The sequence below is a fragment of the Zonotrichia leucophrys genome, chromosome 21, assembly GCF_028769735.1.
Source record: "Zonotrichia leucophrys gambelii isolate GWCS_2022_RI chromosome 21, RI_Zleu_2.0, whole genome shotgun sequence".
NCBI lineage: Eukaryota > Metazoa > Chordata > Aves > Passeriformes > Passerellidae > Zonotrichia > Zonotrichia leucophrys.
In genome coordinates, this window is record NC_088190.1 from 6,144,298 (window position 1) to 6,157,457 (window position 13,160).

General features: G+C 54.4%; 1 protein-coding gene across 3 annotated transcripts in view; it reads right to left on the minus strand.

Moving 5' to 3' along the window:
• ATP13A2 (ATPase cation transporting 13A2) overlaps positions 1-13,077 on the minus strand; it is a 39,409-nt gene extending 26,332 nt beyond the window's left edge. For 2 of the 3 annotated variants that reach the window (XM_064730503.1, XM_064730502.1), the window contains exons 1-3: positions 12,985-13,077; positions 2,822-2,895; positions 1,230-1,397 (exon numbers count right to left, since the gene is read on the minus strand). In XM_064730503.1, the coding sequence (XP_064586573.1) occupies positions 1,230-1,397; positions 2,822-2,895; positions 12,985-12,994 (252 nt within the window). In that variant the 5' untranslated portion in view covers positions 12,995-13,077. The remainder of the gene's footprint in view (positions 1-1,229; positions 1,398-2,821; positions 2,896-12,984) is intronic. The other variant, XM_064730504.1, reaches the window with a different exon arrangement.
• Positions 13,078-13,160: the final 83 nt, after the last annotated feature.

A 13,160-nucleotide genomic window follows, 5' to 3' on the forward strand; every position in this document is an offset into this window, starting at 1 on the left:
TATAGGAATTACAATGATAATAAACTCCTGGAATAATCTGGTGCTTGAGGAAAGGAGATGGCAGACACAGGCAGGAGGACAAGGAGAGAGAACATTCACAGGGTCCTGTTGGGAACCTGGGGCAGAGCCCAACCCTGGATCCACAGAATCCACCCCCTGATCCACAGAATCCAGCCCTGGATCTACAGAATCCAGCCCTGGATCCACAGAATCCGACCTCAGATCCACAGAGTCCAACTCCCAGTTCACAGAATCCACCCCCTGATCCACAGAATCCAACCCCAGAATCCAACCCTGGATCTACAGAATCCAACACCAAGCCCACAGAATCCAACCCCAGACCCACAGAGCTCAACGCCAGATCAACAGAATCCAACTCCCAATCTACAGAGCCCAATCCTGGATCCACAGAACCATCCCCTGATCCAGAGAATCCAACCCTGGATCCACAAAATCCAACCCTAGACCCACAGAGTCCAACCCCCAGTTCACAGAATCCAACCCTGGATCTACAGAATCCAACCCCAGACTCAAGAGAAACCAACCCCAGATTCACGGAATCCAACTGCCAATCCATAGAATCCAACCCCAGAGCCACAGAATCCAACCATGGACATACAGAATCCAACCTCAGATCCACAGAGTCCAACTCCCAGTCCACAGAATCCAACCCTGGACTCACAGAATCCAACCCCAGACTCACAGAATCCAACCCCAGACCCACAGAATCCAACCCCAGATCCACAGAATCCAACCCCAGACCCACAGAATCCAACCCCGGATCCACAGAATCCAACCCCGGACCCACAGAACCCCACCCCGGACCCACTGAATCAAGCCAGGATCTGCAGAATCCAACCTCAGATCCACAGAATCCAACCCTGGAACCACAGAACCCCACCCCAGACTCCCAGAATCCAATCCAGACTCCCAGAACCCCACCCCAGACCCACAGAACCCCATCCAGACTCCCAGAACCCCATCCAGACTCCCAGAACCCCACCCCAGACTCCCAGAACCCCACCCCAGACCCACAGAACCCCACCCCAGACCCACAGAACCCCACCCCAGACCCACAGAACCCCATCCAGACTCCCAGAACCCCACTCCAGACCCACAGAACCCCATCCAGACTCCCAGAATCCAACCCCAGACCCACAGAACCCCACCCCAGACTCCCTCCCAGGCTCCCAGGCTGGGAACCCCGGCCGGGATCCCGTGGCACTCACCCTGATGATGAGCCAGTCGGCCTGGCCCAGGGCACAGGGCTGGCACTTGGCCTGCACCTCCAGGCTGGGCTTCCAGTGGAAGAGCAGCAGGAGCAGCCCCGCGCTCAGCACGGAGCCCGCGTGGCACAGCAGCACCCGCCACGGCCGGCGCTGGTAACCCGTCACCTCCTGGGGACAGGGAACGCGGGGATCACTGGGGATCGATCCCTGGGGATCACTGGGAATGGATCACTGAGGATTACTGGGAAAGAATCACTGGGGATCGATCACTGGGAATCACTGGGAATTGATCACTGGGGATTGATCACTGGGGATCACTGGGAATCACTGGGGATTGATCACGGAGGATTACTGGGAAAGAATCACTGGGGATCGATCACTGGGGATCGATCACTGAGGATTACTGGGAAAGAATCACTGGGGATCGATCACTGGGGATCACTGGGGATGGATCACTGGGGATCGATCACTGGGGATGGATCACTGAGGATTACTGGGAAAGAATCACTGGGGATCGATCACTGGGGATCAGTGGGGATTGATCACTGGAGATCGATCACTGGGAATCACTGGGGATTGATCACTGAGGATTACTGGGAAAGAGTCACTGGGGATCAATCACTGGGGAACACTGGGAATTGATCACTGAGGATTACTGGGAAAGATCACTGGGGATCACTGGGAATTGATCACTGAGGATTACTGGGAAAGAATCACTGGGGATCGATCACTGGGGATCAGTAGGGATTGATCACTGGGGATGGATCACTGGGGATCACTGGGAATTGATCACTGAGGATTACTGGGAAAGAATCACTGGGGATCGATCACTGGGGATCACTGGGAATTGATCACTGAGGATTACTGGGAAAGAATCACTGGGGATCGATCACTGGGGATTGATCACTGGGGATTACTGGGAATGAATCACTGGGGATCAATCACTGGGGATCACTGGGAATGAATCATTGGTGATCAATCACTGGGAATGAATCACTAGGAATCACCGAGGATCACTGGGGATCAATCACTGGGCATCAATCACTGGGAATCACTGGGGATCGATCACTGGGAATCACTGAGGAACAATCACAGGGAATTACTGGGGATCAATCACTGGGAATCACTGGGGATTGATCACTGGGAATCACTGAGAATCAATCACTGGGGATCACTGGGAATTAATCATTGGGAATGAATCGCTGGGAATCACTGGGGATCGATCACTGGAAATCACTGGGAATCAGTCACTGGGGATTACTGGGAATCAATCACTGGGGATCGCTGGGAATGAATCGCTGGGGATCGATCACTGGGGATCACTGAGAATGAATCACTGGGAATCAATCACTGGGGATAACCAGGAATCATTGGGAATCACCAGCAATCAATCACTGGGAATCAATCACCTGCACCCGGCTGCTCAGACATAAAATCAGCTAAAATCCATTACCAACCACTAAACCCTGAACTCCCAAAAATCCCAGCATGACCAAGCCCAGGGCAGGGGAAACCAAGGGGCTGGGAAAGCAGCACCTGGGGGTGTGGGGAGCCCCGGGATGGGTGTGGGAGCCCCCCCAGGCCAGACCTACCATGTGGGCCGGGTCGGTGTCCGGCTGCAGCGTCCCGTAGCCCGGGCGCCGGGCCCCCAGCAGCCGGCTGCTGTCTGCAAATCCACCAGAAACAGGAGCAGGGTCAGCAGAGGGGCTGCTCAGCCCCGGGGCTGTGCTCCCCAGGACCAGGGGGTGGCTCCTGGCCCATCCAGCCGGGATCGCTGCCCCCTCATCCTCCCGGGCACGTGACGGTCACGGGGACGACGCCGGAGCAGCCCCGGGATTTCTGGCGTTATCCCAGGAGCTCAGCGGGCACGGGAAGGGAGCAGGGCTGGGCCGGAGCCAGGCCAGCTCTCCCTGCCACTTTTCCAGCTCGTTTGCTCCTTGTTTGCTCCCTGGGTTTGCTCCTGGCTGCCAAAAAATTGGCATTTCCCAGTTTTAACCATGCTCCAATTCCTGTCGGGCTCTGCTGCACCCCAAAACCCAGCCTTGGAAATTGGGATCAGGGATCATCCCTGGGATCCCCCCAGGTGGGATCTCAACCATCACCCTCTGTGCCTGAAGCTGAACCTGCTCATTCCCTAAATCCAGGATGGGTCAGAAATCACTGGACCTGCTCATTCCCTAAATCCAGGATGGATCAGAAGTCACTGGACCTGCTCATTCCCTAAATCCAGGATGGATCACAAATCACTGAGCCTGCTCATTCCCTAAATCCAGGATGGATCAGAAATCACTGGACCTGCTCATTCCCTAAATCCAGGATGGATCACAAATCACTGGACCTGCTCATTCCCTAAATCCAGGATGGATTATGAATCACTGGACCTGCTCATTCCCTAAATCCAGAATGGGTCAGAAATCACTGAGCCTGCTCATTCCCTAAATCCAGGATGGATCACAAATCACTGAGCCTGCTCATTCCCTAAATCCAGGATGGATCAGAAATCACTGGACCTGCTCATTCCCTAAATCCAGGATGGATCAGAAATCACTGAGCCTGCTCATTCCCTAAATCCAGGATGGATTATGAATCACTGAACCTGCTCATTCCCTAAATCCAGGATGGATCAGAAATCACTGAGCCTGCTCATTCCCTAAATCCAGGATGGATCACGAGTCACTGGACCTGCTCATTCCCTAAATTCAGGATGGATTATGAATCCCTGAGCCTGCTCATTCCCTAAATCCAGGATGGATTGTGAATCACAGCATTCCCAAGGCTGGGATCTCAGAGCAGCAGTGGGGAGGCAACACGTGGCACAAGCCCGGAGCTGGGAGCTGTTCCCACTCCTGGAACACGTGGGAGCCAGGGTTGGGTTTCCAGGAGGGCACAGAGACCAGCTCAAGGATTTACACTGGAAAAACCGCCCCGGCTGCATTCCTGCTGCTCCCTGTCCACCCCAAAGCTCCTCTGCAGGGGACAGAAGCCATTCATTAAAACCATTCCCTGGTTTTGGTGATCCCGGTGGGGGAGGGATCCATCTCCAGCTCCCGCAGCTGGTGTTGCCCCACGGGATAAATTTGGAGGGGGGGAATAGGGGGATGAGCCTGAGGGATGGTTCAGTGAAACAAAAGCTGGACAAGGAGCCAAAGAAAAGGAAGGGAGGGGTCAGCTGTCCCCAGTGGCAGCCTCAAATTCTGCAAAAAGCAGGAATTCTGCAAAAAGCAGGAATTCCAGCCGCAGGGACACCGGGAGTGCTGGCCTTCCCAAAGGCAGGACAAAGGACAGGGCAGGGGGGTCATGCACAAGGGCTTTTCCCGGTATCTGCAGGAGCAGGGAGGGGGGAGAAGCATCCAAACAACCTGAAACCAGCCCGGTTCCCTTCCCGGAGCCCCTGGGCAATGGGAAGCCCGGCCTAAACCAAACTATCCCGGCTTTTCTTGATCCTACAGCAACAAATCCTTGGGAGGAACCAGGCGGCTCCGCACAGCCCAGCCCCGTTCCGAGGGATTCCAGCCCGGTCCCCGCTGAATTCCTCCCCTCCCGCTCCTATCCTGGTTGTTCCCAGAGCTCGGCAGGTGAGGAGAAGCGCCGACACAGACTCACCCCGCCTCATCCTGCCGGGAGCGCCCGCGGAGCCACTCCCGATAGGGGTGGGATCGGCCGGGATGGGATCGGGAAGGATGGGGTGGGATCGGGAAGGATGGGGTCGGATGGGATGGGGTCAGGATGGGATCGGGAAGGGTGGGATCGGTCAGGATGGGGTCGGGAGGGGTGGAATCGGTCGAGATGGGATCGGGAAGGGTGGGATCGGGAAGGGTGGGATCGGGAAGGGTGGGTCAGGATGGGGTTGGGAAAGGTGGGATCGGATGGGATCGGATCAGCCGGGATGGGGTCAGGATGGGTGGGACTGGTCGGGATGGGATCGGCTGAGATGGGGATCGGGAAGGGTGGAATCGGTCGAGATGGGATCGGTCGGGATGGGATCGGTCGGGAAAGGTGGGATCGGGAAAGGTGGGATCGGTCGGGATGGGATCGGTCGGGATGGGTGGGATCGGTCAGGATGGGATCAGCCAGCCTGGGATCGGTCGGGATGGGACCGGCCAGGCCGGGATCGGGAAGGGTGGAATCAGTCGGGATGGGATGGGTCAGGACGGGATCGGCCGGCAGGGATCAGTCGGGCTGGGACCGGCAGCGCCGCCATCCCCGGTGTCCCCGCGGCCGTGGCCGGGCAGATCCCGAGCGCAGCGGCCGCGCTGCCGCCGCAGTCCCGGCCCCGAGGCCACTCCTCGTCGGCAAACACAGCGCGGGGGCTCCTGGATGTCCCTTCCCCGCCTCCGCATCCCGGGAATTCCCCCGGAGCCCTGCACAGAGCTCCGCTCTCTGCTTCCCTCCCCGCCGCTAAATCAGGGATCAGGAGGAGGAAAAGGGCCAGGAGAGGCTGGAATCCCGGAGAGGGCTCAGCATGCACCGGGCCGGCTGGTCTGGAAGCCAAGATCCCGCACTGCTGATGGATGAGCACGGCCAAAATCCCACCTGGAGCTCCCTGCAGCTGCCTGGCTCCGAGTCCAGGCCCTGCCCTGTCCTCTCGGGTGGAAATTTGGGAAGAGGCTGCTCTGGATGCTCCCACAGCCACTGCACATCCTGACGGGGGGATGGACCCTCAGACTCTGGAGCACAAAGTTAGAAGCCAGGATGGGATCAGGAAGCAAGACCTGGCTGGGGATCAGCTGGGAATGCCAGGTCCTTGTCCCAGGATTTGCATCTGAGTCACAGCCCCCTCCCCAACGGAGGTGCACATGGAACGCTGCTCCTGGAAACTTCTCCATCAGCTTCCCAGGGCAGCCCTGGCCCTTCCCGAGCCCCTTTCAGGAAGTAAACAAACCCAAGGGGTCCTGGAGACCTCCTGATGCTCCCATGGTTCCTGCTGGATGGTCCCTGGCGCACACCCTATGCTCATCCTAATCATCCATCCATCGATGCATCCTCATCCTAGACCCATCCTACATCCATCCAATCCATCCTATCATCCATCCATCCATGGATCCATGCCTACATCCATCCATCCATCCACAGATCCATGCCTACATCCATCCATCCATGGATCCATGCCTACATCCATCCATCCATCCATGGATCCATCCATCCATCCACGGATCCATGCCTACATCCATCCATCCATCCATGGATCCATGCCTACATCCATCCATCCATCCATCCATGCCTACATCCATCCATCCATCCATGCCTACATCCATCCATCCATCCACACGGGCTGGAAGCTGCACACAGTATCAGGAAGCTCCATCCAAGGAATTTTCCGTTCCAACCACTGAGGGTGATGGGATAGGGTTGGCAAGGCCAACTCAGGGAGATGGGGACACGGAAAATCAGGAAAATGCAAAATTTGGGAAAGAGAGACACTGTAAGGAAGTGTTTGGGTCATGGAGGTTGAACTGAACCCAGGAGGATCTTCCAGAGCTTTTGGAAGAGAGCAGAGCCCGAGGGCAGGGTCAGGCTGAGATCCTGGTGATTCTCCTGCCTTTCCCATGGATCCCACAGGAACCATCCCAGCCAGACAGGGACACTCAATCCTTCCCATGGATCCCATCCCAGCTGGACAGGGACATGGGGCCCTTCTCATGGATCCCACAGGAACCATTCCAGCCAGCCAGGAATTTGCTGCCCTTTCCATGGATCCCACAGAACTGATCCCAGCCAGCCAGGGACGTGCTGCCCTTCCCATGGATCCCACAGGAACCATCCCAGCCAGCCAGGGACGTGCTGCCCTTCCCATGGATCCCACAGGAACCATCCCAGCTGGACAGGGACATGGGGCCCTTTCCATGGATCCCACAGGAACCATCCCAGCCAGCCAGGGACGTGCTGCCCTTCCCATGGATCCCACAGAACTGATCCCAGCCAGCCAGGGATGTTCTGCCCTTCCCATGGATCCCACAGAAACCATCCCAGCCAGCCAGGGACATGCTGCCCTTCCCATGGATCCCACAGGAACCATCCCAGCCAGACAGGGATGTTCTGCCCTTCCCATGGATCCCACAGAAACCATCCCAGCCAGCCAGGGACACACTGTCCTTCCCATGGATCCCACACACCAAACCCATCTGACCAGGCCGTCAGGTCCTCCCAGAAAAACAGCCCAAGGCTGGAGGAACAAAGGCTGAGATGGGTCTGATCCAAGGTGGGCATGTGGAAAACCAGGACTGGGACTCCCCAGTGCTGGGAAATCCATTCTCAGGCATCAAACCCCTGAGACAGCTGAGGAACGAATTCCTGGCAATTCCCAGCAGCCCCGTCCGCCTGCACCGGTTGTGGTTTGGGGTTTTTGGAGAGCTCCTCTGTGAGCTCTCTATGGAACCCTATGGAATCCCATGGAACCCCATGGAACCCTACGGAATCCCATGGAACCCTACGGAATCCCATGGAGCACCTATGGAACCCTATGGAATCCCATGGAACCCTATGGAATCCTATGAAGCACCTATTGAACCCTACGGAACCCTATGGAACCCTATGGAACCCTAGAGAGACCCCATGGAACCCTATGGAATCCCATGGAACCCTATGGAATCCCATGGAACCCTATGGAACCCTATGGAATCCCATGGAACCCTATGGAATCCCATGGAACCCCACAGAACCTTCTGGAGACCCCATGGAACCCTATAGAGACCCCATGGAACCCCATGGAACCCTATAGAGACCCTACGGAACCCTATGGAATCCCATGGAATCCATGGTGAGCGGGGCTGTGCCCTGTGCCAGTGAGATCCTGGCATTCCAACCCTGCTGGCACAGGGAGATCCTCCCTGGCACCCAAAGCCAGTCTGGAGGGAAGTGCCAGGAACATCCCGGCTTGGGGAACACCGCGGTGCGAGCGGGAAAACAGCGGGTTCACACCCCAACCCCACAATTCCCCCAATTCCGGGTAAATGAGGGCTCCTCCTTCCTTAGGAAGAGGGGCTGCACTCCCGACATTCCTGATGGGAATTGAGGAACTGGGGAGGAACATCTCCAGCAACCCTTAAATCAGGAACTCAGGGAGAAAACGGGGAGCTTGGACCCCTGAGCGCTGCTCGGCTGCGGATTGGGATTGGGGTGGGAGAGGGGGATCCCAGGGATCTGAGCGGGATCACACAGGGATGGGACTCCCAGAGCACCCAGGGATGTCCCCCCTGCCCTTCCCTGCAGGAAAGGGGCCAGGGTTGCTCGGCAGAGCCGCTCCTGCATTCCAGGAATGGGAATCCCAGCCGGGAGCCCTGGAAGGATCCGGAACCCCGGCTGCCCTTTTCCCACCCTGCACCTCATTCTGTTGTTCATCCATAAAAAAAATCCCTGGGATTGCTCCGGGATGGGATCTGAGAGGTGATGGGTCCTTCCAACCCAAATCCCAGCCCGTTCTCCACAATCCCATGGGAGAGGGACGGGAGCGTTCCCAAATTCTGGGTGGGATCCACCCATGGGAAACGGCTCTGGGAGGGCTGAGGGGATCTGGGGTGGGGTTTGGGGGATTTGGGGGAATTGGGGTTTGGAGGGTTTGGAGGGTTTTGGGGTTTGGAGGATCTGGATGGTTGGGGGGTTCCTTAGGAAGAGGGGCTGCACTCCCGGCATTCCTGATGGGAAGTGAGGAACTGGGGAGGAACATCTCCAGCAACCCTTAAATCAGGAACTCAGGGAGAAAAGGGGGAGCTTGGACCCCTGAGCGCTGCTCGGCTGCGGATTGGGATTGGGGTGGGAGAGGGGGATCCCAGGGATCTGAGCGGGATCACACAGGGATGGGACTCCCAGAGCACCCAGGGATGTCCCCCCTTGTCCTGCCCTGCCTGGAGGAAACGTCCCTGCAGGAAAGGGGCCAGGGTTGCTCGGCAGAGCCGCTCCCGCATTCCCAGGAATAGGAATCCCAGCCGGAAGTCCTGGAAGGATCCGGAACCCCGGCTGCCCTTTTCCCACCCTGCATCTCATTCTGTTGTTCATCCATAAAAAAAAATCCCTGGGATTGCTCCGGGATGGGATTTGAGAGGTGATGGGTCCTTCCAACCCCAAACCCCAGCCCGTTCTCCACGATCCCATGGGAGAGGGACGGGAGCGTTCCCGAATTCTGGGTGGGATCCACCCATGGGAAGCGGCTCTGGGAGGGCTGAGGGGATCTGGGGTGGGGTTTGGGGGATTTGGGGCCTGGGGGAATTGGGGTTTGGAGGGTTTTGGGGTTTGGAGGATCTGGATGGTTGGGGGGGTTTGGAGGGTTTGGACAGTTTGGGGTTTAGAAGGTTTCAGGAGTTTGTGGTTTGAAGGATTTGGATGATTTGGGGTTTGAGGGGTTTGGGATTTGGACGGCTTGAGGGGTTTGGGAGTTTGGGGTTTGGAGAGCTAGGGGTTTGAAGGATTCAGGTGATTTGGGGTTTGAAAGATTTTGGGGGGTTAGGAGGGGTTGGGAAGTTTGGGGTTTGGAGAGTTTGGGGTTTGAGGGGTTTGGGAGTTTGGGGTTTGGAGAGTTTAGGGTTTGAAGGATTCAGGTGATTTGGGGTTTGGAAGATTTTGGGGGGTTAGGAGGGGTTGGGGAGTTTGGGGTTTGGAGAGTTTGGGGGTTTTGGGAGTTTGGTATTTGGAGAGGTTGGGGTTTGGAAGATTTTGGGATTTGGAGAGTTTAAGGATTTTGGGGTTTTGGGAGGGGAATTGGGGTTTGAAGGATTTGGACAGTTTGGGGTTTGAGGGGTTTGGAGGATCTGGATAGTTTGGGGTTTGGAGGCTTTGGGGTTTGGAGGGTTTTGGGGGGGTAGGAGGGGTTGGGGGTTTTGGGGTTTGGACAGTTTGGAGGGTTTGGGGGTTTTGGGATTTGGACGGTTTGGGGTTTGAGAGGTTTGGGATTTGGAGGGTTTGGGGCTTTTGGGGTTTAGAGAGATTCGGGAATTTGGGGTTTGGAGAGTTTGGGGTTTGAAGGATTTGGATGATTTGGGGTTTGGAAGATTTTGGTGGGGTTAGGAGGGGTTGGGGGTTTTGGGGTTTGGAGGATTTGCGGTTTGAGGGGTTTGGAGAGTTTGGGGTTGGAAAGATTTTGGGGAGGTTGGGGTTTGGACAGTTTAGGGTTTGAGGGGTTTGGGATTTGGAGAGTTTGGAGGATTTGGGAGATTGGTATTTGGATAGGTTGGGGTTTGGAAGATTTTGGGATTTGGAGGGTTTGAGAGGGGAATTGGGGTTTGAAGGATTTGGACGGTTTGGGGTTTGAGGGGTTTGGAGGATCTGGATTGTTTGGGGTTTGGGGGTTTTGGGATTTGGATGGTTTCGGGTTTGAGAGGTTTGGGATTTGGAGGGTTTGCGGCTTTTGGGGTTTAGAGAGATTCAGGAATTTGGGGTTTGGAGAGTTTGGAGTTTGAAGGATTTGGATGATTTGGGGTTTGGAAGATTTTGGTGGGGTAGGAGGGGGTTGGGGGTTTTGGGGTTTGAGAAGTTTGGGGTTTGGAGGATTTGCGGTTTGAGGGGTTTGGAGAGTTTGGGGTTGGAAAGATTTTGGGGTGTCAGGAGGGGTTGGGGAGTTTGGGATTTGGACGGTTTAGGGTTTGAGGGGTTTGGGATTTGGAGAGTTTGGGGGTTTTGGGAGATTGGTATTTGGAGAGGTTGGGGTTTGGAAGATTTTGGGATTTGGAGGGTTTGAGGATTTTGGGGTTTTGGGAGTTTGGGGGGGAATTGGGGTTTGAAGGATTTGGACAGTTTGGGGTTTGAGGGGTTTGGAGGATCTGGATTGTTTGGGGTTTGGAGGCTTTGGGATTTGGATGGTTTCAGGTTTGAGAGGTTTGGGATTTGGAGGGTTTGGAGAGATTCAGGAATTTGGGGTTTGGAGAGTTTTGAGTTTGAAGGATTTGGATGATTTGGGGTTTGGAAGATTTTGGGGGGTTAGGAGGGGTTGGGGGTTTTGGGGTTTGGAGGATTTGCGGTTTGAGGGGTTTGGAGAGTTTGGGGTTTGAAAGATTTTGGGGTGTCAGGAGGGGTTGGGGAGTTTGGGGTTTGGACAGTTTAGGGTTTGAGGGTTTGGGATTTGGAGAGATTTGGGAATTTGGGATTTGGAGAGTTTGGAGTTTGAAGGATTTGGATGATTTGGGGTTTGGAAGACTTTGGTGGGGTAGGAGGGTTGGGGGTTTTGGGGTTTGAGAAGTTTGGGGTTTGGAGGATTTGCGGTTTGAGGGGTTTGGAGAGATTGGGGTTGGAAAGTTTTTGGGGTGTCAGGAGGGGTTGGGGAGTTTGGGATTTGGGCGGTTTAGGGTTTGAGAGGTTTGGGATTTGGAGGATTTGAGGGTTTTGGGAGTTTGGGGTTTGAAGGATGTGGATGATTTGGGGGGTTTGGGGTTTAGAGGATTTTGGGGAGTTCGGAAGGGTGGGAGGTTTTAGGGTTTGGATGGTTTGGGATTTGGAGGATTTGAGGTTTGGAAGATTTTGGGGGATTAGGGGGGTTTTGAGGATTTGAGATTTGGAGGATTTTGGGGGGTCAAGAGGGGTTGGGGAGTTTGGGGTTTGGACAGTTTAGGGTTTGAGGGGTTTGGGATTTGGAGGATTTGGGGGTTTTGGGGTTTGGAGCACCCCACAGCCCTGCCCACAATTCCTTCCCCTCGGATCCAGGGCCAGAATTCCCAAGGAATGTGGAGCCAGGAGGTCCCAGGATGGGAGAGGGGCCGGGAAAGAAATGGGACAAAAATGGGAAAAAAAGCAAAATAAAATACGGAAATAAAGCCAACTAAAAAGGGAAGTGAAGCAAAACTAAAAAGGGAAGTGGAGCTCAATAAAGCGAAATAAAAGAGAAACGGAACAAAATTAAAAAGCAAAATAAAGTGAAATAAAAGAGAAATGGAATTTAAAAAAGTGAAATAAAGCAAAAGATAAAAGGCAAAATGAATTGGAGTAATAAAAAGGAGAAAAATTAAAATGTAAAAACAAAATATAGGAAAATAATAAAGAAAAGTGAAGTGAAAAAACAAACAAAGGAAAGGAAAAAGCAAAATAAAGCACAGTTAAAAAGGAGAAAAACAAAGTCAGGAAACAAAACTACAGCAAAATAATGATGCCAAATATAAAAATAAAAAGTGAAAGTAAAAAAACAAGACACAAAAGAAAGCAAAGCAAGAAAGCAAAATAAAATTAGGTCAAATAAAGCAGAATTATAAAGAGAATTAAAACAAAATAAAACTGCAGAATTAAGAAAAAGAGTAACAAAATAAAGCAAAATTACAAAAATAAATAAAGCATAATGAGGCAAAATTAAAAAGCAAAATTTTAGAAGAAAAGCAAAATAATAAAGCGAAATCAATGGGAATAAATGGAAATACGTGGGGATAAATAGGAATAAACGGGAATAAATGGGAACACATGGGAATAAATGGGGATGAAGGGGAATAAATGGAAATAAAGGGAAAATAAATGGGAACACATGGGAATAAATGGGAATAAAAGGGGAATAAATGGGAATAAACGGGAAATAAATGGGAACACATGGGAATAAATGGGAATAAAAGGGCAATAAATGGGAACACATGGGAATAAATGGGAATAAACGGCAGTGGAGCTGCGAGGGTCCCGCCCCCCGGGCTGGGCTGGAGCGGCCCCGGGAGCCCCCGGCGGCGCTTTGGGGTCCGGGGGGCTCCGGGCACTCGGGGGGTCCCGGTCCCTGACCCCGACCCCTCATCCCATTCCCGACCCCGATCCCCTTCCCGGATCCCATTCCCGGGTCCCGCTCCCGGTGCCGGTTCCTGACCTGAGCTCATGGTGCAGCCCCGCGGCCCCGCGCGCCGCCGGAAAGGGCGGGGCCGGAATGGCAAAGGATGCTGGGAATTGGAGTCCGCACCCCTAAAACAGGTGTGGCACCCCGAGGGATGCTGGGAATTGGAGTCTGCACCCCTGGGGGATGCTGGGAATTGGAGTCTGCACCCC